Source organism: Podarcis cretensis (assembly GCF_951804945.1).
Source record: "Podarcis cretensis genome assembly, chromosome: 17".
NCBI classification, from domain to species: domain Eukaryota; kingdom Metazoa; phylum Chordata; class Lepidosauria; order Squamata; family Lacertidae; genus Podarcis; species Podarcis cretensis.
Window position 1 is genome coordinate 34,402,522 of NC_137187.1, and position 25,991 is coordinate 34,428,512.

The 25,991-nt window shown below is 42.7% G+C and overlaps 1 protein-coding gene across 11 annotated transcripts in view; it reads right to left on the reverse strand.

Annotated features, from left to right (window-relative positions):
• The window catches only part of SMARCA4 (SWI/SNF related BAF chromatin remodeling complex subunit ATPase 4), a 66,423-nt gene extending 44,038 nt beyond the window's left edge, over nucleotides 1-22,385 (reverse strand). For 7 of the 11 annotated variants that reach the window (XM_079958949.1, XM_079958948.1, XM_079958947.1 and 4 more), the window contains exons 1-8: nucleotides 22,122-22,328; nucleotides 9,241-9,329; nucleotides 6,953-7,202; nucleotides 6,178-6,310; nucleotides 5,266-5,658; nucleotides 5,005-5,103; nucleotides 2,881-3,139; nucleotides 2,383-2,509 (exon numbers count right to left, since the gene is read on the reverse strand). In XM_079958949.1, the coding sequence (XP_079815075.1) occupies nucleotides 2,383-2,509; nucleotides 2,881-3,139; nucleotides 5,005-5,103; nucleotides 5,266-5,658; nucleotides 6,178-6,310; nucleotides 6,953-7,174 (1,233 nt within the window). In that variant the 5' untranslated portion in view covers nucleotides 7,175-7,202; nucleotides 9,241-9,329; nucleotides 22,122-22,328. The other 4 variants (XM_079958942.1, XM_079958941.1, XM_079958940.1 and 1 more) reach the window with 4 other exon arrangements.
• Between the last annotated feature and the right edge of the window lie 3,606 nt (nucleotides 22,386-25,991).

A 25,991-nucleotide genomic window follows, 5' to 3' on the forward strand; every position in this document is an offset into this window, starting at 1 on the left:
ACTAAGACATACATCTGCACGCTGTCACAAGGCATGTACCTGCCAAGTCATATCCAAAACTGCACATTACAAGAAGATATTTTTGCAGTTGTCTTTTGTAGTGGCTTTTCAAAAGAAAAAGCAAAGCATTAATTGTGTTAGTGTTAAACTGAGTGAATGGAAGTGCTAAACTTAAGGAGAAACTATACAACAAGGTATTTATAGAAATGGTCTCAAAGCCCCAGAATGGTTTAGATCTCAAATATATGTACACATACCTTAAAGGGATGGGCAAGGTAAGGAATATGTATCAGGAAGGTTACTTCTGGTGCCTATTCTCCAATATGTTTTAGGGCACTGACGGCCAAACTTGACCCTCCGGCACTTTTGGGACTACAATTCCCATCATCCCTGACCACTGGTCCTGTTAGCTAGGGATGATGCGAGCTGTAGTTCCAAAACCGCTGAAGGGCCAAGTTTGGCCATCACTGTTTTAGAGGATCCTTCATTTATCAGTCTATTTAAGCAGGGAAAATAAACACGTGACCCTGCTGAAAGGCATGAGACGTATCCACATCTGAGGTTCCTTTGAACCTCAGAGCCCCAGCCACTAGAGTTCCAGGCAAGGCAGAAGGACAAAGCATATATACATAGATAGCCACCTGAAATGATTGACAGGACTGCCTGCTGAGGGCCTGAAGGGCCCCGCCCTTGCCTCTCTCCACCTGGCTTGGGGCAGGGCTTGACAGGTTTCACAAGGACTGCAGCTGCTGCTTAGCACCGAGGGCTCCTCTTTTAAATTGTTTTTAATTTTTATCTGTGTTGTTTTAAATGAGACCATCTTGGCTGTGAGCCCTGGAACACCTGCACCCTGCCTTACTGGCCTTTTCCCATCTGGCCTGGGAGAGTGGAGTGCTGACTGACTCCAGCTACAAAAGCTGAGGCTGTTGAACAGATTCTTGGGCTGGAGTATTGTTTACTTGGGGGGGGGGAGTGAGAGAGATGTTACTGTTACTGAAATTATTGTCATATCTTTAGCTTTATTAAAGAATTTATTCATTTTCAATAATAATCTTCCAACTGGAAGTTGTATCTTTGGTTTTAGATCTTATGATTCATGTGGAAATTGTTTCCATTAGGTTGTGTATTTTTGATGTGTTTTATTTATTGTTTATGACATGTTATGTTTGTAATTATGTAAATCTTGTCATGTTGTAAGCCGCCTTGAGCATAGTTTCAACTATGGAAAGGCAGCATACAAATAAAATGATGAAGATATTGCTCATTATTTCTATTTTGTTATTTAAGTAACTCCACCTGCTCCGTTGTTGTTTTTTTTAAACAGTACTTAGATGAGCACAACCACCCCCAAAGTGTCCTTCAGGAAGAGGAGTTGCCAAACACAACAGAGGAAGAATAGGAAAATCCAGGGTCTCTGAAACACCTTGATTCAAAGTGAGGCCTAGTCTAGGAAAGGCTTTGAGAAAAAAGGTTAATAATAATAAAGCCAAATTAAAGAAAGCTAAGGATAAATTTAAAAAATGGCTGGGCTGGGCGGAAAATTATTGAGTGGGAGCACTGGAGAAAAGAAGAATGGCATGGGGGAGATGCACACGGATTCAATAAAGATATGCAGAAGACCAAACAAAATAATTTGTGGGGGAAGCAGAGTGGAGAAGGAAGACATAACAAGGTGGAGAACTGTGTAGAAAGAAAAGGAAATGCTGAAAGGAGAACAGAAAGGGAAAGAAGAGGAGCATGGATAAAATGGGAGACAAAGAAGCAGCAAAGAAATGGAAGAAAGGAAAGTAAGAGGAAAAGAACAGTAAGTGCATTTTGAAGGACTTATCTACATTGGTATGGCTATCAGGTCATTTTCTCTTCAAAGGGAAAGCTACTGAATTGCCACCTCTTTTAACTATCTTATGATATATAAATATGAGGCAGACATAAATAGAAAATTATTCCAATTCATAACACACAGAGACGTATTTGCCTAAAGCACAAATTCCAGCACTTCAAGCCAAACAGGTAAGCCAGATGCTAAAAGACTACCCCACCAAGGTAGTATTGGCACAAGTTAGCACCTCTTGCTTTCAATATACGTTTCTATGAATACAAAACAGCGCTGGAACACCTGACAATTGATTTGGTCCTCTATTATGAAACCATGCCCGTATCTAAACAAAAAAATTACCAGAAAAGCAAGTAACTGACTCTGGAAGGCCAGGAGGTGGTTGTCACATTTTAAGCTTCTGATTTTATTGAAATGAAGCTACTCAATCTGAAATGCTGCCTCTTGTATGCTTCCATTAAGTTACGAAACCCTGGAGTAAAACATGTGATTCCGATTTCCAAAATAGTCTTGAGCAACAGGAGTTCCAGCTATGGAACTCAGCCTACCTGTCTCTGGAAGTTAAGCAACCGTAGTGCTTTAAGTTCAATGGTAGCTTTGGTTCGCAAGTCACCAGCCAGTGACCCAGGAAGGTTTTCAAGTTCTTGTATCCTGTGAGCAATGCGAGCCTGCAGTCTGACACAGTAGATTAAGACAAACAATGCATTTGTTTAGGTCTTTTATCATGTCTAAACAAGAGATATCAGCTACAGCCGTTATCTACCAAGGGGTCAGGAAGCTAAGAGAAAGGCAACACAGGTTCAAGATAAACCTAAATCCAGCCCTCTGCAAAGGGACAAAGCTGTAAACACTTGGCTTTGGTCAAACACAGGTTTGCTAATAACATTCTCCTGCTGTTCCAGCATGAGAGTACAATGAAGACCAAGACTAGAGTAGTGCTAACAGGCCCTAAAAAGTCACTTCACTGAATGCAGCCTTCATTAAAGTCAACCTGTTGCCCAGAAGCACCAGTGAAACAGTTAAGGTTGTAGTAGCTACATTTTTACCTGTACTCCCTCTCTTGAAGGATTTCAACTGGGTCAAGTCCTCTTGGTTTCTGGATTGGAGTGATACGGTTTTGCTTCTGGTGGAGTTGCACCATTGGGGCAGGTTGGGCTGGTTGTCCCGGTGACTGAGTTTGGGGAGGCATTACAGGGGATGCTGCTGGAGGTACCGCCGGAGGTGCTGGTGAAGGACGGCCTGTTGGCTGAGGAGGAATCAGTTTCTGAGGTGTGCTAGTAGGGGCTGCAGCATTTGCCATTGGTCCTACAAAAGAACGTTGGTAGAAAGAAGGCTGTTAAAGACTCCCTGGTAGAAGAGCCTGATATAAGCACATATGAGCATAAAGACTGCAGTGTTCAAGGACCAATTTCTACATGCTGAATAATAGTTTTGTTTTGTTATAATTTAACCCAACCTTCCTGCAAGCAGCTCAAGACAGAAGATAGTGGTGTTCTGCTCCCCTGCTCATCCTCACAGACAGTAAGCTAAGAGAAAGTCAACCACTTCCCACTGTGGCTTGCTATGGCCTCTGCTGTATACACCTGCCATTCCATCCACTCATACATGAGACTGGCTCTCAACCCAGGAAATGACCTGGAAAAAATACCACACCCTCTTATAGTGATCTCTATAATGAATTAAAGGAGAGCTAAATGTGAACACCTGTTCCACTATCTGGGCTATAATAATAAGCTGAAAACTGTTTGACAACTATTACTATTCAACCACCATTTTATTCAAGCCATTAAGCTGCTGTGATGTCATGGAATGTTCACAACTTTCTAACTCTATTTGGTGTACTCGTCAAAAGAAAAATGAGCCATCAGTAAGAATCTTTCCAAAGAGCATAATAGCTGCTCATCTGGTTTGGAAGAAAAACATAAATATTTCAGGGGCTCTATGGCTGGGAGGAGTGGATCAAAAAATACAGAACGTAAAGGGAAAAGGAATCTAACGAGAAGCTGGCAAAACCAGCTACATGAAATCTCTGATACACTAATAACACCTTCAGCAGTTTGCAAAGCAGCTTCTCCTACTAGCACCAAAACATACCCCCAAACCGCCACTTTGTTCCGATGTCCTCAGGCGGCTAGTGCCCATTTTCCTCCTCAAAACTGTATGTTACAAAAGGAAGTTTGGATCCTGCTGAGGCAAGTCCCAGAGGCCTTTTTAAGTGAGGAAAGCAACTATTTTGCTAAACACAAGTTCAGAACAAAAAGAAAGTGGTCTGAATATGTTGTGGTTTTCAGGAGTTGATCTTATCCTACTTGAAGATGACTCCATTTGTCAGGCAGAAGTTCCCCTTTTTTTTGCCAATGAATATTTATTGTTTTTTAACAAATCAGTGCCAAATTACCTCAAATTTAATACAATAATCTCCAGAAGTTGACTTTCCAATGGGTTCTAATGTGACCTGGAGTTTCTAATGGTACTTATACCTTCCAATGGTGGAAGTTAATAGAATTTCTGGATTTGAAACATCAAGATGGCTGAGGAGTTCTGTAATCTTTTTCAGCCTCATGGTGCTGCAGACTATCTTGGAGGTGTTCAGTTTATGCATGGATGGCAGAATCAATCAAGTTAAAAGATATCCTAGTTAAAGTTTTTAAATCCCATGATTTGAAACCCACTTTGTGGTTATTTAAAGCATTTGTCTTCAACTACTGGAGTGGGACCCAAAGGTGGATCACAACAGCTTGTCCTAAAGTGGGTCACCATTGGCACCACAAAAGTCGGGGGGAGGGGGGGAAGAGGACCTGGGATGCGGTATCAGAAAGATGTCATAAAAATAAATTTAATAATAATTTGTGTACAAAAAATAGAACTGTAATTCAGTGGCAGTTTTCAAACATCTGAAATGATCTTTTAATATTTCTGAACACATATCTTAAGAATTATCACTTTCAACTCAGAAAAAAATGGCCAAATTGGTATCACTGAAACAATGTGATATGGAATGGATTATATAGGGGTAGCCATACTAGTTTAATGTAACAAAACTCAACAAAAAGTACAGTTGCATACTTCAAGTTTTTATAGGATTTTGCTGTTCATGCAAAATGCATTTCAATATACAACTTAAGCAAAAAGCTAAACTTCAATTAATCCTGCCCTCACAGAGGTCTTACCTTCAGGCCAGGGCTTTGGGGGTCCACCAGGGGGCTGCCCGGGCATTCCTGGGGGAACTCCTGAGGGTCCAGGAGGGGGCATGTTAGGCCCTCCCATACCTGTGCATACATTGGACAGACACATACACACAGAGTAAGGTTTTTCTTCCTCCACCGTTTGTATCGCTCCTTAAATGGGAGAGGGAGAAGGTGTGGCTCTAGCAGAAGTGGGTTACTCGGCGGCCAATCACCCCAGAATAATGCACTCAAGCTTATACGTACCATGAGGTCTGTTGTAGTTCGGAGGTGTTGGTCCAGGTGCAGGCCCTGGTCCTTGCACTGGTCCTGTTCCAGATACAGAAGGTGGAGGTAGAGTTGGCATTTGCTGCTGCATTCCAGGCATTGGCCTTTTCCCCTGCACGGCCATGTGAAGATGGTCAGGTAAAGGCTGGCCTCTGGCAAGCATCTTGTAGGCCATTATCTGAGCCCTCAGTTGATGCAGCTGATTCTGGTTAAAAGGAGTTGGGCCACGATTCTGCTGCCCTAGCGCTTGGGGGTCAGTACCATCTAATGGGACTCCTCCAGGACCAGAGGGTATCTGGGGGCCAGAAGAAGGACCATTAGCTGGAACTGGACTCGACGCATGTTCAGAACCACCAAGGGGAGAAGGGTAACCTGGAGAGAAGAGTGGGCAGACAGAGGGAGAGAGATCAATCTGCTGTAATCAAGCTTTAAATACAATTCTGTTTTAAACATGCTTTTGCATTTTACAGATACTACATTTATCTATTTTTAAATAGCCATTTAAAACGAGAGGTTTATTCAAAATATTTCTTACCCACACTTCACCGTAAGGTTCCAAGGTGGGATACAACAATATAATATACAGCTGTTTTTATTTAAAAACGCACACCATAATAATGCCAAAATTTGCTAGGAATAAAGAACACAAATGCTTCAAATGTATGCTGAAAGTCTACAGAGGTGGTTCTCAGTCAGATCAGTAACAGAAAGCAGCAGCAGTGCTGTTACTGCCTGCTACATCTGCCCAGTTGTAAAAGCAGCAACTTATCCAGTACCACCAAAATTGAAACTCTTTTTCTTGCTTAAAAACAATCTCAGATTCTGTAATTTATATCAAGAATACAGAGTTAATCTGCAATCTGATGCACATTAATCTTAAGAAAGCAATACCTTGAGAATGCTGATCCATTGGACTAGGAGGAGGTCCCATTCCCGTGTGCCCACCAGCCCTCATTCCCATGCCCTTCATTTGGCTGTAACGAGGATCCTCAGATATTCCCTTCTCATGCATTGAATCCATTGGCTGCAACAACAATATAAAAACGAATATCGAAAATCCATTTAAATAGCTATTTCATTGCAACAGTTTCTGTGCACTATATGAAACCAATGGGATGTGCAAACCAGCTTATTGAGAACTGCTACCACACACATTTCACTGAACATTAAAGTTCTGTTTCTAAACACCTGTCGGTTAAGGTGCTCTTGCAGTGTGACTTAGGTAATAAGTATGCCCACCATCGCTGCTAAGTTTCTACCTTCTTTCAAAAATGTACAAGATGACCTAATTTTAAAAGATGTATGGACATTTCACACAGCAAGATAGCAATGAAACACTTTTCAGAACAGAAGAATTGCCTGAAACATTGGGGGTTAACACAGTATGGAAAAAGGAAAGTCTCAGTACCAGGTAGAAACAGTCACCTGAAGCCCCAGGATGTGGTTAAAACCAGAGAACTAAAATATTAAATTTCTAAAGAATAGACCTGCGAAGGGAAGGCTTCTACTTCTTATGCTGAAACATAAGAGATGTGCAACATTTTATTGGGGAGGGGGCGTTGAAAGAAGGAAGATTGCAACAAAGATCACTTGTTTTTCCACACCAGGAGAGCACAGCAGTGCCATTATATACACACAAAGGCAAAGCAATGTTGTGGTTTATTACCTTATGCATCTGATGCATGTTGTCCTGAGAATAACCTCCGGGCCCTTGGGGTGGTATAGGGTGTCCTGCTGATGGTGGCCCAGGGCTAGGGCCCATCATGCTATGTGCAGAACCTGGAGACGGTCCAGGGCTGGGGCCCAGCATAGCACCAGGAGAAGGTCCAGGCCCAGGAGAAGGCCCGGGACGAGGCGTTCCTCCCATTGGAGGATCAGGAGTAGACATTTTCAACAATGTTGTTCAAGATAGTATCCTAGGGCAAGATAATTCATTATTAGTGAGAAACAAAGGCCCCAAACCATTTGTGTTTCATTGTCAGAAGAAAAATACATCATCAGTGGTTCACAGCATGACATAGTTATGTGTTGCTCTGGAAACATCACCATTTGTGCTTAGGGGTGAAAAAAAGAGAGAATAACTGGAGTACCTTTGGATAATGTAGTATGACTAGGACTTACTTCCACCCCACCCATGGATCAGGGCCTTTATGCTCACAGGAAATCTTTCAACCAGGTTAACGTGATGCAGATAAGCAGGCTTTATTTCCTGGTGTACATGTATTTGCTTCCAAAGCTCCCCTTCAATTTCTCCCAGCATAGCCTGTTCAGAAGCCTCTGACCTGTCACTAGTTCATGGACAGCCCTTCCATGTTCTTCCCAGAAGGAAGCTGTGTTATCTGCATCTCCCCATCCCACTGGCTGAGTAAAGATGTGTGGCCTTCTCTCCTCGCCTTCCCCATAGTCTTTGTCAGTAGCGTTTTCAGCCAGCTGTACCTCTTACCCCATTCGCCTCCTTGCCACTCCCCAGCTGAATTGCAGCTCACCAGCTGACACCATTCCTAGGAGCTACTGGCTAAAGGCAAGCCCTGCCCACACGGTGTCACAAGTCCTTCCTTCCAATTTCCCGAAGCCTGCACAGCAGCAGACTACTATTAAGGTTATTAATGTACAAAACACCAGCTGGCTTTTGCCTCTTCTGTTTCCTAAAAAAGATACAATCTGATACCATTCAATTGATATTGTTACATCAGCACAAAGGATAACACCAGCTCCTGGCTAGAATCCACTTCCTTCTCTCATCACCCAGTACTAGGAAGCAGGGCCAGTCACCTCAGGATAAGCCAACATATCTCAGTCCCCCCTTTTTGTCATTAAATCTGCCGGACAGACACCAACAGAGGGTTACTATGGCTGTTGTGTCCCAAGCCCTCCAGATGAGAGTTAGGAAGTGTCTGTACAGACACAGACAGCTGGAGTCTGCCTTAGGGATCCCACATTCTCCAGCAAGGCCTAGATAGAGCCCAGACCAAAGACTGCCTGAACCCTTACATTACAGCTGAATCACTGAGATCATATGCAGGAGTCTCTGGTTGTTCCCCTAGTCGGTGAGGCTTGTTTGAAAACAATGAGAACCTGAGTCTTTAGTGTCATTGGCCCAGTCCATTGGAACACGTGGACAACAGAGATTCAGTGGAGGCCCTCTGTGCCAACTTTTAAATGCTTACTGAAAACTTTTCCATTCCACCAGGCCTAGGTACGTCCCCCACAATGGTCTGTTGGTGTTGGTTTTTAATTTCTTTTTGCTTTTCGGTATTGTTATTTTTCTATAACTTTACTGTCTTGCTTTATGGTTGTTGTTTTTTATTGTTGTAAAGCCACTGTAATATATGTTTATGCTACAGCAGTAAGTACATACATACATTCCCTGTGTTTGGATTTTGAACTGCCCAGACCTTGCCTCTCATGGTATCACGAGTTTGGACATCAGACTACTGTTGGGACTGTGATTCTAGTAGTATCCCTCTGCCTGTGTGTCACCTGAAGCACAATATTTTCCATATGATCTTCTTTACCACTTTCTCTCACACCCAGAAATCTTATTTGTGCAAAATTCGACTTAAGGCTATGCCCAGAAGCATTGCTACTTAACAACATATTCCTATAGAAAACACTGCCTCTTTAAGACACATTTTGCGGGAAAGTGGTTAACTTCATTTAGAATGAACATAAATTGCTTTAATTTAAAACTGATACCTCGTTTTACATATGTACAGACAAAACCCAATGAACCCGACCATGGGGACCCTAGCTTTCTCCACTATCTAAAAACTGTTAGCAACTTGAAGATTTTGTTATTTTAACAATCTCTTTTCCATTCCTAACTACAGAAATGCTGATAAGTAACGCAAAATCTGCCCAAAATAAAACCCTGAAATGTATTTTGTCGAAGTCTCTCATTTTTAAAAAACAGCTGAAATAGACATGATTTTTTTATCCTTTAAGTTCACCTACCTGTGAACTTCAGGTTGTTTGTTAACTCATAGCAGTTGTCCACCGTGGCAATGAGCAATTTCTTTGAATTGTCAGTATCTATTCCAATGCTGTTGAAAAAACCACAACTGAACTTACTTTTCTGTTTAAAATATATACACCCTAGCTTTTCAAGGACGCCAACTGCCTACCAAAAAATCAACACAGCGACCTGATATATAAATGTTATATATAGGTAAGTAAGCCTTTCTAGGATCATGCCAAACACTAAGAATTGCTGCATTCCAGTCTAGGCAAATCACACATTTAAATACTTGCACAAAAGAAAAGCAACCTCCAAATACACACATACCATTTGTGATATATTTTGAAACAGGCACTCTAATAAATTTCATTAATTTATTTATTTAGTAAATGTTATTATTATTTCTTACATTACCCTGTGGTCTCTGATGAAGAGAGGTCTTAAATCGAAATAAATAATGCATATTAATGTGCCTGCACCTGAAAAGTATTTATTAAGGTAATCCCAAGTAAAATCCTACTTAAGGGATCCAATATCACCCATTAAATCCACTTATCCCTTCATTATCTTCAGTACTCATTTAGGGAGACATACAAAAGACCACAGAGCCTAGGACTTGCTGATCAGAAGGTCGATGGTTCCAATCCCTGCGACGGGGTGAGCTCCCGTTGCTCGGTCCCTGCTCCTGCCAACCTAGCAGTTCGAAAGCACGTCAAAGTGCAAGTAGATAAATAGGTACCGCTCCGGTGGGAAGGTAAACGGCATTTCCATGCGCTGCTCTGGTTCGCCAGAAGTGGCTTAGTCATGCTGGCCACATGACCCGGAAGCTGTATGCCGGCTCCCTCAGCCAATAAAGCGAGATGAGCGCCGCAACCCCAGAGTCGGTCACGACTGGACCTAATGGTCAAGGGTACCTTTACCTTTACCAAAGACCAAGTTAACACAAGGGATGTGGTAAGGGTATTTTTTATGCATGTGGCTCCCTGAAAACACATAAGATAAAATGGAATGCTTAAAATGCTGCAACAATACAGTGGTGCCCTGCAAGACGAAAAACTCGCTAGACGAAAGAGTTTTCCATTTTCGAGTTGCTTCGCAAGACGAATTTCCCTATGGGCTTGCTTCGCAAGATGAAAACGTCTAGCAACTTTGTTTCCTTTGTCTTAAAACCGTTAAAACCAAGGGTGCATTGCTTGAAGAGCTGCAGTTACGACTTGACTTCGAGGAGCAACACATAGCACGCGGTTTGGTAGCCTTTTTTCAGGTTTTTGAGGACTTTGCTGATTTTTGAAGCTTTTCCAAAACTTCTTTTGCATCCATTTGGTAAGTTAAACTTTTAAAACTTTTTTTGGGGTTTTTGGATTTTGGGTTGGGGTGTTTGGAATTCAAGGACTTGGTGTTGGGGGGGTTTGCAAGAATCTGGGAGCTTGTGGGTTTTTTTTTTTAAATTTTTCTGATTTTCTGTGAACATTGGGCCATGTTTTTTTAAAAAAAAATTCTGAGTTTGAATTTCTGTGTGGTGGGTGGCTGGGGGAACAGTTGAGGAGGGGTTTGCAAGAATCTGGGAGCTTGTGGGGGTTTTTTTTGAATTTTTCTGATTTTCTGTGACCATTGGGCCATGTTGTTGTTTTTTAAAAAAATTCTGAGTTTGAATTTCTGTGTGGTGGGTGGCTGGGGGAACAGTTGAGGAGGGGTTTGCAGGAATCTGGGAGCTTGTGGCGTTTTTTTTTTTTAATTTTTCTGATTTTCTGTGACCATTGGGCCATGTTGGTTTTTTTAAAAAAAAATCCTGAGTTTGAATTTCTGTGTGGTGGGTGGCTGGGGGAACAGTTGGGGAGGGGTTTGCAACAGTTGGGGAGGGGTTTGCAATTTCTGTGTGGTGGGTGGGTGGCTGGGGGAACAGTTGAGGTTTTTGAAGACTTTGGTGATTTCTGAAGCTTTTCCAAAACTTCTTTTGCAGCCATTCAAGGTTTTTGAAGACTTTGGGGATTTTTGAAGCTTTTCCAAAATTTCTTTTGCATCCATTTGGTAAGTTAAACTTTTAAAACTTTTTTGGGGGGTTTTGGATTTTGGGTTGGGGTTGGTTGGGACTTGGTTCTGGGTTTGAATTTCTGTGTGGTGGGTGGCTGGGTGCTTTTGAATTTTTTGGAAGTGAAGCACTGATTTGTGTGTGTGTGAAAAAAAGGCAGAAAATGAACACTGTAACAAGTTTAGAAATGGATGGAAAAATTATCCATAAACCCAATGAGATCAACAATTGTTTTCAAAGCTTTTTTAAGAAATTGTATGCACAAGGGCCAATCAACGAGCAAGAAATAGAAGAATTCATCAGAAAATACGGTTTACCAAAAATCTCAGAACAAAGTAAAAGGATCTTAAATGAGGAAATAACAGAACAAGAAATAGAGGGTGCCATTCAAAATATGAAATTGGGAAAATCACCAGGACCAGATGGCCTGACGGCCAAATACTACAAAATGTTGAAAGAATGGCTGACACAACCATTGAAGGAAGTTTGCAATGAAATTTTGAAGGGGAAAAAGGCACCTGAATCGTGGAAAGAGGCTTTCATCTCACTTATACCGAAAACAGAGACTGAGAAGAACCAGGTTAAAAACTACCGCCCTATATCTTTACTCAATGTGGATTACAAAATTTTTGCAGACATTTTGGCAAAAAGATTGAAAAGAGTTTTAGCAGAAGAGATTCATAAGGACCAAACAGGCTTTCTCCCAGGTAGACATATGTCAGACAATGTGAGAAACATTATAGATATTTTGGAGCTGCTGGATGTTGACATTAATAGGAAAGCAGTTTTGATTTTTGTGGATGCGGAGAAAGCCTTTGACAACATTTGTTGGACTTTTATGAAAAAGAATCTCCAAGGGATGGGGGTAGGCCAAGGTTTTGAAAACGGTATAGGTGCAATATATTCTCAACAAAAGGCCAAATTAATTGTAAATAATGTGGTAACAGAAGAAATACCTATAGAAAAAGGTACACGACAGGGTTGCCCAATATCCCCTTTGCTTTTTATATCAGTCCTGGAGGTATTGTTAAACATGATTAGAAAGGACCAGTTGGTTAAAGGAGTTCAGGTCGGAGTTAGACATTATAAATTAAGAGCATTTGCAGATGATCTAGTATTGACTTTGCAACAGCCAGATACTAGTACTAAAAGAGTATTAGAATTAATTGATATATTTGGTCGAGTAGCAGGTTTTAAATTGAATAGACAAAAAACGAAAGTGTTGGAAAAAAATTTAACAATGGAAGAAAGAGAGAGTTTTCAGAATGAAACAGGCTTGGAGATAACAAAAAGGGTAAAATACCTGGGGGTAAACTTAACATCCAAGAATGTGAACCTATTTAAGGACAATTATGAAAAATGTTGGTCAGAAGTTAAAAAAGATCTGGAAATATGGTCAAGGCTGAAACTTTCCTTGCTAGGCCGAATCACTACTATTAAGATGAATGTACTGCCTAGAATGTTGTTTTTATTCCAGACGTTGCAGATTGTGGACAAGATGGAATGCTTCAAGAAGTGGCAGAAAGATATATCAAAATTTGTCTGGCAGGGCAAAAAGCCCAGAATTAAATTTAAGATTTTAACTGACGCAAAGGATAGAGGGGGGTTTGCCCTGCCGGACTTAAGACTTTATTATGAATCAGCAGCTTTCTGCTGGTTGAAACACTGGCTACTTCTTGAGAACACTGACATTTTGGATCTGGAAGGGTACGATAATAGTTTTGGTTGGCATGCATACTTATGGTACGACAAGGTAAAGGTGTATAAAAGCTTTAAAAACCATATTGTAAGGAAAGCATTGTATAACGTTTGGATTAGATACAAAGATTTGTTGGAAAGTAAAACCCCTAGGTGGGTGTCACCAATGGAAGCTAGGGAAGTAAAAAAGCTTAATATGGATTCTAAATGGCCAAAATATCATGAGATTTTAGAATACGATGGTGAAAGGGTGAAACTTCAGAGTTATGAGAAACTAAAGCCTAAGGTCCGAGATTGGTTGCATTACCATCAAATAAATGAGACGTTTAAACAGGACAGGAAAATAGGATTTCAGAAAGAGAAGTCAAAATTAGAAACAGAATTGTTGGAACCCAATACTAAGAACTTATCAAAAATGTATAACTTGCTGCTAAAATGGAATACACAGGATGAAACGGTGAAATCAGCTATGATTAAATGGGCACAAGATATCGGTCATGACATTATGTTTGCTGACTGGGAACAGTTATGGACCACCGGTATTAAATTTACTGCATGTAATGCATTAAGAGAAAATATTATGAAAATGATCTACCGGTGGTACATGACCCCAGTCAAGCTTGCAAAAATTTATCATTTGCCTAATAATAAGTGTTGGAAATGTAATGAGACTGAAGGCACTTTCTACCACCTTTGGTGGACCTGCCCAAAGGTTAAAGCTTTCTGGGAAATGATCTATAATGAAATTAAGAAGGTCCTTAAGTGGACTTTTCCTAAGAAACCAGAGGCTTTCCTCTTGGGCATGGTGGGCCAAGCGGTGTCAAGGAAGGATAGGACTTTCTTTATGTATGCCACTACAGCAGCAAGAATTCTACTGGCAAAGTATTGGAAGACGCAAGAACTACCTACTCTGGAAGAATGGCAAACAAAGGTGATTGACTTTATGGGACTGGCCGAGATGACGGGCAGAATCCGGGACCAGGGGAAAGAGACAATGGAAGAGGACTGGAAGAACTTCAAAATATATCTTAAAAATAATTGCAAAATTGAGGAATGTTAGGATGTCAGGGGGTAAGAAGTAAAGAATTGCAGCAGTAAACAAAAAAACTTAAGAAACTTTTACGAAAGGGAACTAAGACAATGGACTTAAGGGTTGCTAAAGAATTATTAAACAAGGATGCAGGGATGGGGAGGTATGGGGAAGTCAAAGAAAGAAGGGTAAGAACCGATGAGTATGATGTGATACTGTTTTATATTGTTCTTTATTATATTTGTGGAAATTAATAAAAATTATTATAAAAAAAAAAAAGATTTGTGTGTGTGTGTGTGTGTGTGTGTGTGTGTGTGAGTTTACGAAGGTAGGAGCTGTGCTGCCATGGGACCCAAGAAGACTGCTGCTGCAGAGGCCGGCGAGAGGAAGAAGGAGAAGGTGACGCTGGAAATGAAGAAGGAGATCATCTGGAAGCACGACGGTGGAATGCGTGTGACGGACCTCGCCAGGGAGTACGGGAGGAATCCATCGACCATTGGGACCATCCTGAAGATGAGGGAGAAGATCCTTGCGACTGATGCAGCCAAGGGAGTCACCAGGATCGTGAAGAACCGCCCAGCTGTTCTGGAGGAGGTCGAGAAGTTGCTGCTCATCTGGTTAGAAGAGAAGCAGCGTGCAGGGGACACAGTGACTGAGGCCGTCATTTGTGAGAAGGCCAAGGCCTTGCACGCAGACCTCGTCCCGGAACAGCCAGGAACCTCAGGCGAGCCAGAAGCCTTCAAGGCAAGCAGAGGTTGGTTTGACCGGTTCAAGGCAAGATCTGGGTTGCCATCTGCCAGTGATTCTTTAGCTGTGATTCCTGGACAGGAAGGGTTGATATAAATTGATGCTTGGGATCCTCTTCCAGCTCTGTGATTTAACTGATGTGAAGAGGGAACAATCCCTTAAACCAGTTAATGCATCTCAGACAGGCAACCATATTATGCACTCGCACTTCCCAGTCTCATGAATAAATCACTACTTCCATTGACCTTTATCACTTCTGAAGGTAACACGGTCACTGATGCTAACACTAATAAGGAATTGCTTTTAACCAGGAGTTGAAGCTCATAAGCACTCCTAGTTAGTAGCTAACTATAATTAATTATGATGTTTGACTATGATAATCTAAGCTTCAAGGGGAAGCAGTGGGGGAAATTTGCACAAAATTCTTTAGGCTGTTCCTTTTTTAAGTAGGCGGGGGGGGGGAGAGAGACAAAAAGATGGTGGCAAAAAAGATGCTAAGGCAGCACTGCATTTATTGATGCGGGCAACCAAACCTTTATAAAGACAAGATTTTTTCATAGTTTATGGGAAAACTTGCAGCTTTGACAAATATAAAGAAATATCATAATATCCCCACCTATAGTTCAAAATAATACTTAAGAGTTCAATAGGACTTCTAGTTAAGTGTTTCTAGGATGACAGTCCTTAAACACTTAACACAGTAATAGAATGCTTTCTATGGTAAACATGCGACTTTATTTAAAAGATTCATGTGCCATTGGCACTGGAAGTTCAGATGGGTGAGAACTAGAACAGAACTTTCATAAATCTGTTAGCTTTTTGGAGCTCTCTTAAGCCCCCACTCACACGTTTTTTACACAAGCTGTTAAGGTTTATTTAAGCCCCTCCCCCGCTGTTATATTTGAGTCCATGTTAAAAACTCAGATATATAAAAGGTAAAGGGACCCCTGACAGTTAAGTCCAGTCGTGAAAGAGGTCGTGGCGCTCATCTGGTTTTACTGGCCGAGGGAGCCGACTTTTGCCCACAGATAGTTTTTCTGGGTCATGCGGCCAGCATGACTAAGCCACTTCTGGCAAAACCAGAGCAGTGCACAGAAATGCCGTTTACCTTCCCACTGGAGCTGTACCTATTTATCTACTTGCACTGTGACGTGCTTTTGAACTGCTAGGTGGGCAGGAGAAGGGACCGAGCAACAGGAGCTCACCCCATCGTGGGGATTCGAACTGCCAACCTTCTGATCGGCAAGCCCTAGGCTCTGTGGTTTAGACCACAGTGCCACCTACGTCCCTCTCCACCCGCGATATATAAGCTAATCGCCAAATGGCTCCTTAAACCTAGGTTACAGTCGCCACAATGGAATGTCTAGGTGTCCCTTTTGGAGTTTCTTCTTATTCATTTCATTTCTAGACCACTTTATATATTAAAGAGAGAAAAAATCTCAAAAGAGTTTACAACACATTAAAACAAGCCCATTGCCATAAAATGTGCTCCCCACTCCTACACTGCACTATGCATAAACGTAATAGTAATGCTTCTGTTACAGTTTTGAAAAGGAAAACATAAACATATTCACTTGTACCAAAGGAGGCCTAAATTCAAATATTTATTTATCAAATAATTTATATTCTGCCTCTCAGCCTCATATGAGCCCCCAAGGCAGCTCAAAATTGCATGTTAAAACAATAATACAGCATTAAAATATAAATAAAATAAACAAGAGAACAAAATGCCAGAATAAAATCAAATTAAGTTCTCAAAATTTGCCAGCCGCATTTTGCGACTGGTGTGTGAATCCAATTACGACCACATGGAGATGCCTGGATGCCAGGGTGGCAATTGACATCTCCATCTGACTGGCTCCACTAGCTTTCTTAAGCAGGTAAGCAGGAGGGCTTATTCATTGCATTTATATCCCACCTTTTTCTCCAGGTAGCATAGTACATGGTTCATTGCCTCCTCAGTTAATCCCTACAATGACCCTATGAGGTAGGTTTAGAGGCTGTAACTGGCTTAAGATCACTCAGCAAAGTTTCATGACTGAGTGAGGATTTGATCCTAGTCCGACACTCTAGCCACTAAACCCCACTGGCTTGCTTGAGTACTTCTCTTATGGATCAGCTATATAAATTCAGTAGGCAAATATATATGGGGAAAGCAAAATGTCACTTAGAGAAGGATCTGAAATATTTTCCTTGAAGATTGAATTTGTTTTATTCTGGATTGTTTTATTTGATATTTTAATATGTTGTAAGCTGCTTTGATATTTTTTCCCCTTAAAACAAATAATAAGAAACTCCACGGCAAAAAGGGTGCCTAGACATTTCATTGTGGCAACTGTAGGTTTAAGGTGGCATTTGAAGATTAGCTAATATATCTGAGTTTCTAACACTGCTATCATTCTTCTAAATGTGCCAAGCAGTGTTCAAAATTAGGCAGGCGCCTTTTGCACCTGGTTTTCAACCAGTTGTGACCAAGTGAAGATGCCTAGGCATCAGGATTGTGCCTGGCATCTCCACCATCAGGAGCTGCATTCCTGGGGATCATTGGATCTGGACTGTTTTCACACACTAATACCCCACCATGTAGAATTCCATCAGTTATATTTTATAACTGATTGGATTTCTGGAACAAAAATGCTTTTTGTGCAGCCTTAGCAGGAGCAGTCGCCACTAAGAGAAAGAGGTAGGAATAGGCCAATATATGTGTGGGCTATCCCTGGATCAAGTGACTTTTCTTCTTTACATTTTCAAAGTTCTTAACCTAGCTAAAGGTTTAACTAGCCAGATGTTTAACTGAAAATCAAGCACAGCCAGGCCATCATTTGAATAATAATAATAATAATAATAATAATAATTATTATTATTATTATTATTATTATTATTATTATTATTATTATTATTATTTTATTTTCCCAGCCCTCTGGGCAGCTCCCGACAGAACACTAAAAACAGAATAAAACTTCAAACATTAAAAACTTCCCTAAACAGGCCTGCCTTCAGATGTCTTCTAAAAGTCAGATAGTTGTTTATTTCCTTGACATCTGATGGGAAGGCATTCCACAGGGCAGGTGCCACTACCGAGAAGGCCCTCAGAGCTGGACCTCAGTGTCTGGGTTGAATGATGGGGGTGGAGACGCTCCTTCAGGTATACGGGTCCAAGGCTGTTTAGGGCTTTGAAGGTCAGCACCAACACTTTGAATTGTGCTTGGAAACGTACTGGGAGCCAATGCAGGTCTTTCAGGACTTGTGTTATATGGTCTCAGCAGCCACTCCCAGTCACCAGTCTAGCTGCCGCATTCTGGATTAATTGTAGTTTCCAGGTCATCTTCAAAGGTAGCCACACATAGAGCACATTGCAATAGTCCAAGCGGCAGATAATCAGAGCATGCCTCACTCTGGTGAGACAGTTTGTGGGCAGGCAGGGTCTCAGCCAGCGTACCAGATGGAACTGGTAGACAGCTGCCCTGGACACAGAATTGACCTGCACCTCCATGGAGAGCCGTGAGTCCAAAATGAATCCCAGGCTGCATACTTTAAAACTGTCTTGCCCAAAAATGGCAACTATACATTCTGTTTTGGTGACTGTAAACTTGGTTTAAGGAGCCATTAGACACCTAGCTTATATATCTGAATTTCTAACACTGGAGCCACGTACATGTGACATCTGTTTTGCAGTTTATACAATGGCCTGCTTCACACCTAATGCTCAACCACAGTTTTAGGTTACAAGGATGGGGTGAACTAAGCCTAGGACTTGCTTACTAACCCCTCCTCCAGCACGACTGCAAGATTGGAAGCTTCCATGGTATAGCATTACATATGAATTACAAACTGTAGTTAATGTCAACTACGGCTAGTAAAAACAAGCAGCTTGATAAATCATGGTTTGATGTTGGCTTGTTTCATCTAAGAAGTTAAGACTAACTGCAATATTTCTGGGTTTGGATGTCACAAGCTACAGTTAGTCCAAAATGGGAGCAAATGCTTTTAGTGCCTCTTCACAGCTGCACTGGAGAAGGGAAGCAAACACAAGGCTCGTTCCTCATAAAGCTAAACCAATGAATCAGTGCCATGGATGAATGAATTCAGCATTATTATGTATTATTTCTGAGCCCCAATTATCTCAGCCAGGCAAATATTTCTATTTTCTGCAGAATTCTGCCAAAAAAGAGGAGTGAAAGAGTGGTTGGGCTGCTGACAAAGAAAACATTTCAAAAAGGTAATGGGTAACTGTGACCCTTGGGTAAAGTGGCAAGGAGAGACACTGAACGAGCAAAGGAAATGGTGTGGGTGGGTTGGTGAATGGCACAAGCAATAATAGAAATGCAATTTCCCCAACTAAAGCAGGGTGGGAAAGAGCAGTGAGCATGTGGGAGAGACTGAAAGGAAAAGGGCACTGTCTGTGAGGAGAGTCCGGAGTAATGGGAAGAATGCTCATGGTTCAGAAGGGGAGTGCATCTGTGAAGAGAGAAAGATGTGGAGCTCAATTTCCTAGGTTCCTTAAGAAAATGCTGGATGTGTCAATGGCTGGCTCCAGAAGGTGGCCAGACTAAGCAAATGCTGTAGCTGAGTAAGGGGCCTGTCATACCTATCATGCTGTCATCAAAAGAACAACAGCACAAACTTCCCTTTTGCTCCACTGTGCAGTGGGAAATAGCCTAGCTTACTGGTCCCCTGCACATAACAAGGACTTTGGCAGGGCAAAGAAGGGCATTCTCATGACATGCTGGATGTCCAGAGAGACTGAAAACAGCATCAGTCCGTCATAATCGAAGCGCAAGACAGAGAAAGTGACAGATAGTCAGACAAATTCACACACTGTATAAACATACTGAGTACTTTGCAATTTGCAATGGACTCTGGAATGGAGAACTTACTCTGAGCAGCACTTCTAGGAATATTAAACCAGGATGAGGGAGGCTTATGCTATTTATTTATTTATTTATTTATTTATTTATTAAATGAAGTTTTTCACAATAAAATAAGACAACAGCTTAAAAGGAAACAAGAAGAAAAAAGAGAACAGGAAAAGATACCTCTAAGAACCTCCACAGAGAGATTCCACTGCCTTGATGACATTCCTATTTTATTTAAGGCTTCCAGAAAAACCAAAGGACAGAGGGGACTGGAGGAGAGTAAACAAGGGGCAAGCAAGCCATAAAGGGAGAAGAATAAAAGAAGAGGAATATGCAAAGGAGTGAAGAGAACTAGGAGGGCAGGACAGAAAAAGCCTCCATCCCTAGCTGGCTATATGAGCCTGGAGATGGGTCACCCATTTATTTAATAAATTTATTTACCATTCTCTCTCTCTCTCTCACACACACACACACACACAAAAGATTCAGGGCACAAAAAAATCAATAAAAATACTAAATATCTTGTCCAATACCTTAAAAAATTGTGGGAAAAACATGAGAAAATACTGCTATTGTACAAGAAACCACAAGGAATAATGAAGGAGTAGTAGCATTAGGGGTAGCTGGAGAAAAGGTCACGTTGGAGGGATGCAACTGTCAGCCCTTGGGAATAAGGAAGTGTATGAAGGAGATAGCTAGAGGCTTGCTATAGTGCACAACAGGGTCAGGAAAGAGTCCTGTAAGGTCTCTACTTTAAGCAGCAAAACTAAAATTCTCATATTCCTCTTATGCTTGTTATGTAGAAGGGTATATGCATGCAGGTCCTTTTAACAGTTTCCAGGTCAGCATAAATGAAAGGAGTTTCAAGCAATCCTGAATATGCACACTTGTTTAAGGGCTGGATCAGACCAAGGCACACTAGTCCAACACAATTCACAGCAATCCCAGCAACCAGATGATACTGGGTGATCCATTAGAAATTGGCTATTCTTCTACTCTGAATAAACAGTGATGCTACAGAGACCTGCTGATGGTAAGTGGAGGAGCAAGTGATCGGCCTTCTCAGTGGCTGCTCAGACTTTGGAACTCCCTCTCTAGAGAAGTTAGACTGGCTCCCTTCTTGCTGTACTTTTGCAAGCAGGTGAAGACTTTCTTGTTCCAACAGGCTTTCTGGAACTGCTTTTAATGAAAGGGCTGGTGCTGTGATGCTTTTATTGTAATTATCTGTATGTTTTTATTAGATCATATATCGAGAGAGAGCTTTATAGATATAGTTTAATTCTATTACTGTTTAATTGTCTTTTTAATTATTAGGACAGCTGCAAATTCCTGCACTGCGGGTGGGTGGATGGACTTCCAGGGTCCCTTCCAACTCTAAATTTCTATGGTTCTATCGTTCCCCCCTATGTTATCTGTAAGCTGCCTTGAGTCCCTGTCAGGGAAAAAGGCAGGGTACAAATAAATAACAACAAGAAGAAGAGTAAGTACTGTCCCTGGGGATGTTGGCTTGAAGCAGGAGGCACTGGGTTATAGAAGTGGAAGCAAGAATGGCAAGTGAAGGTGCTGGGCTGGTGGGTGAGGGAGGGTGAGTGGGGAATAATAATGGACTGCTGGTGGCCAATATTGGGCCCATTAGAACTGGTTTTCGGTTGTGTATGGGTGGTTTTAATATAATACATAATATCAACATAATAGAATTTTTATTCTCATTTAGGCTGCTACATAGTACAATATAAATCATACCTATCAACTATTATCCTGAAATGTTAACGTAACACTTAAATGTTGCTAATACTGGACCGGTGGGGGAGAACTGACCGTCAATGCATTCACAATATCACAATATATTATTTATTCCAAACCAGTTGCAAATCCATCCACATGCATTTCTCTTGGGGGGGGGTGTGTGGATTTTTAACAGTTACCTATTACAGCTCTGGGGAAGTCGACGGGTTTAAGCGGGTCAAGCGCGGACAAAATGTAGATGTGATAAGAAGTGAATGAATGAATGAATGGATTTAAAAACCTGGATAGCTGGAAACTGCCCCACATCCCCACCCTGAATGATTTTTTTTTTTAAAGGACGTTAACTACATCTATGAAACAACACGCCAAAATCGATGCTGAGATCGGGGTGCGAAATGCTAGGAGGGGGTCCTTTCGGGTGTGTGGGGGGGGAACATGAAGAAAGGAAGGATGCTGCGGGTGGGGGTGTGCGAGGAGGAGGCGGGGACGCGGGCGCACGCCTTTATCCGCTTACCCTCAATTCCGCCGACCTCCACCCCCCCCCCCACGGCAGGTGAGGCGAAATAACGGCGCCCCCCCCCCACTCCGACCACACACGACGCTCCGAAGGTCACCCTCCCCCCCTCGCGGCCCCCTCCCTCCTCGTTCACACGGCTGTACATTTCTTTCATCCATTCATTCATCCATCCATCCACGCGCGTGCGCGGTCAACCCTCCCTCAGCCCCCACATCCCCCCCACCCCACAGACCCGACCCGACCCCACCCCTTACCGTGCCGGCCCCCGCCAGCCGGGCGGCCCGGTATCTCTAAGAGCGGGCGAGGTGGGGTGTGTGGAGGCGAACAAAGGAGGAGCTGGAGTCGCCGCTACCGCCGCGGCCGCGCGTGTGAGAAAAAGATGCTCTCGCTCCCCTCCCCCACCGCCCCTCTGCCGCGCGTCCCCGACTGAGCGAGCGCTAACCCAGAAGGCGCTCGGCCGCGCTCGCTCACCGAACAGGCAGAACAGGTTTCTCGCCCGTGTGCGTGCGTGCGCGCGCGCGCCCATTGGGACACGCGCGTGCTCCCTCTCGGCTGAACCGGCCTTCTCTTTTCTTCCAACCCAATGGGAAGAGAGCTCTCTCCGCATGGCAAAGCCAATCAGGGGAAGATAGGGAAAGTCCCGCCCTTCAGTCGCCGGCTGGCCAATAGGGAGACGTCGCATTGTTGTGCTCCCGCCCTGGGGCCCCTCCTCCAGTTGAATAAGGACTAGAGAGCGTCGGCGTAGCGGAGCGGGGGTGGGTGGGAGGGATACAAGGGACAGCTTTGGCATCGTATCACAGCCGAGCATCTTTCGGAAGGCGGGCTTTCTGACTCTGGGGGGGAAAACCCCGCCCCTTCATGCCAGCTTCAGCCAATGTAAGCGGCGGAAGGAGAAGGTTTCGCGCTCCTTTGTCAGAGGGAGGGGAGAGGCAAGGCGAAGCGACGGGCGCGCGCTTCTCCAGAGCGAGTGGCGCGCGGGGCTCTTTCTTCCCTTCCCCCAACACGCGCACAGTAGCCGGCGTCGGCTTGATGGTGCGCGTGCGCAATAGTGCCGCCACTGCGGCTGAGATTGAGGCGGGGGGAGGGGGGGAGTATGTTTTCCCACGTTCTCCTTTAGCTCCTTTACACATGACACATTATTTTCAAGCACACGTAAACCCCGTGAGAAGCAACAGGGCGGCTTTACACACACACACACAGGAGAAGGGGTGGGGGAGGCGCTTTAAAATATTTAGTTTTTTTGTTTAGCAGTATTTGTACCCCGCCTTTTAGCCTACAAAAAAGAGCAGCCCACAAAAAGCAGTTTCATTTCATCATTCCATTAAAATTGATGTGCCACTTGATAAATTAAAATCTACACTTCAAAATGTAACAAAATAGTTAAAATACTAAAAAAAAACCCCACAACATTTATTAAGCACATGTTTAGGCTTGCCCAAACAAGAACGGTTTTTATTATTATTATTATTATTATTATTATTATTACTATTAGCGCAGCTCTCCCACGCCTTGCAGATAGCTTCCTGAAGCCTGGAGAGCGAGAGGGGTCGGTGCGCACCGACCCCTCTCGTTCTCCAGGCTTCAGCGAAAGCCTGCATTCGACCCATAGGACGCACACACATTTCCCCTTCATTTTTGGAGGGGAAAAAGTGCGTCCTATAGGGCTAAAAATACGGTAGGTACCGCTCCAGCGGGAAGGTAAACGGCACTTCCATGCGCTGCTCTGGCTCACCAGAAGTGGCTTAGTCATGCTGGCCACATGACCCGGAAGCTGTACACTGGTTCCCTTGGCCAATAAAGCAAGATGAGCACCGCAACCCCAGAGTCGGTCACGACTGGACCTAATGGTCAGGATTCCCTTTACCTTTAAGGTGCTACTGGAAGGAATTATTTTATTTTGCATTTCTATACCGCCTTATATTTTAAAGAAAAATAGCAGGCACCAGAAAAGCATACTGCTGTGAACCACCCGCTGTGAAGGGCGGTATACAAATTTAATAAATAGTGGTAATACTGTTAAGGTATTACCTGCTTGATATCAATAGGCAGGGAGTTCCCACTTTTTTTCCTCCGAGGAGCTCAAGGTGGAGTGCACTGTTCCCATCCTTATTTTATCCTCACAGCAACAACCCAGCGAGGTGAGCTAAGCTGAGAAGACAACTGGCCCCAAGGTCACCCAGTAGACTTCATGGTTGAGTGGGAACTCGAACCCTGTCCTCCTGGGCGCTAGTCCAATAGTTGTTAAAGCTACTACATTGGATTGGATTGATCTTTATTACGGCCATTGGCCCGTTACACGACAGTTTCCCATACCAGCATAATATACTTAAATCTCCAAATTTAAAATCACCAAAACTTACAAAGAACAAACAGGAACCAAAGCAAAATAAAAACAAAGACCACCATCATACATTACAATAAATTTGTAACCTATACATCGCCCTCTGCTCATAAATTAATCAGGGATATCAATGGTGATATCACCTAAAACATAGATCATGGTTTAAAGGGATTATCGGAGCCACACAGGAGTCCGTTTCTCTTCTTTAGGGATAGGATGCTGATCAAGAATCTGGCAACCATGAGTGATCTTTGGGGGTCATCATCAATTAGTAGATATCTCAGTTTGGCTTCAATCGTATCATCGGCAATTCCCTTAAGATATTGAGCAAGAAACTTGCTCCTGGCCGGTAAGTGAAAAGGACAGTCAAAAATTATGTGATGCAACGATTCCGGTGCCCCACAGTTACAATCACATAAGAGCGATATCTGTCCATTGGAGAATCTATTTCTCAGCACGTTCGATGGGAAGGTGTTGAGTCTTGCCTTTACAAAGGCATATCTATGAGCTGAGGAAATTAAAGAATTCAAATAGTTTGGGAGCCTTAAGAGGGGTAATAAACCAAGATTTAGAGGTGAGCAGGTACCATTGCCCAAGACCATTTTCTGCTGCAAGTTTAAAGCTACTACAGTTAGAACACCATTTCTGGTGCTGACCTTTAAAGGCCTAAATGGCCTCGGACCAGTATACCTGAAGGAGCATCTCCACCCCCATCGTTCATCCCGGACCCTGAGGTCCAGCTCTGAGGGCCTTCTGGCGGTTCCCTCACTGCGAGAAGTGAGGTTACAGGGAACCAGGCAGAGGGCCTTTTCGGTGGTGGCACCCCCCTGTGGGATGCCCTCCCATCAGATGTCAAGGAAACTATCTGACTTTTAGAAGACATCTGAAGGCAACCCTCTATCAGGTTTTTTTTAATGTCTAATGTTTTACAATTTTTTTAGGTGCTGTAAACCACCAGAGTGGCTGGGGAAACCCAGCCAGATGGGCGGTGTATGAATAATAAAATTATTATTAATTATTATTATTAGAAGCAGGGCTGGCGACAGTGCCCAGGCCAGGAGGACAGGGCAGCTATGTATAATAAAATTGTGTTAATAAGGCAAGTGTTCAGATAGCGCCAAACAATACATTGGAGATATGTACTCCAAATCCCACCAAACCCTTATTGCCCTTAGTATTATTACAGAAAATTTCCAGGTTTGATCAGGGCAGCTCTGGGTGGGGAAAGGGTTGAGCACCCAAATCAAAGTATCTTTCCTTGCACTAGGGAAAAAAGAAAATAAAAAGAGTCTGGTAGACAAACCATCGCCTTATAAAATTTGGGTAATAAATATTGGCATCAAAGGTGGTATACCCAGAGCTACTCGATTACTTCTGTTATGCCTTATTTTCAAATTATTTGGAAGAAATTGATAATCTATTACAGCAAATTTTTGGAAGAATGCAGAAAAGTACTGTACAGTGGTACCTCAGGTTACCTACGCTTCAGGTTACAGACTCCGTTAACCCAGAAATAGTGCTTCAGGTTAAGAACTTTGCTTCAGGAAGAGAACAGAAATCGTGCTTCGGCGGCGGCGTAGCAGCAGCAAGAGGCCCCACTAGCTAAAGTGGTGCTTCAGGTTAAGAACAGTTTTAGGTTAAGAACGGACTTCCGGAACTAATTACAGTAAGTACTTAACCTGAGGTACCACTGTATAGCAGACCTTAGGGAGGTAGTTTGGCAATGCCACATTTGTTTCCAATGACTAGCAACAATTTCTACAGTATAAGGAAATCCTTTAAG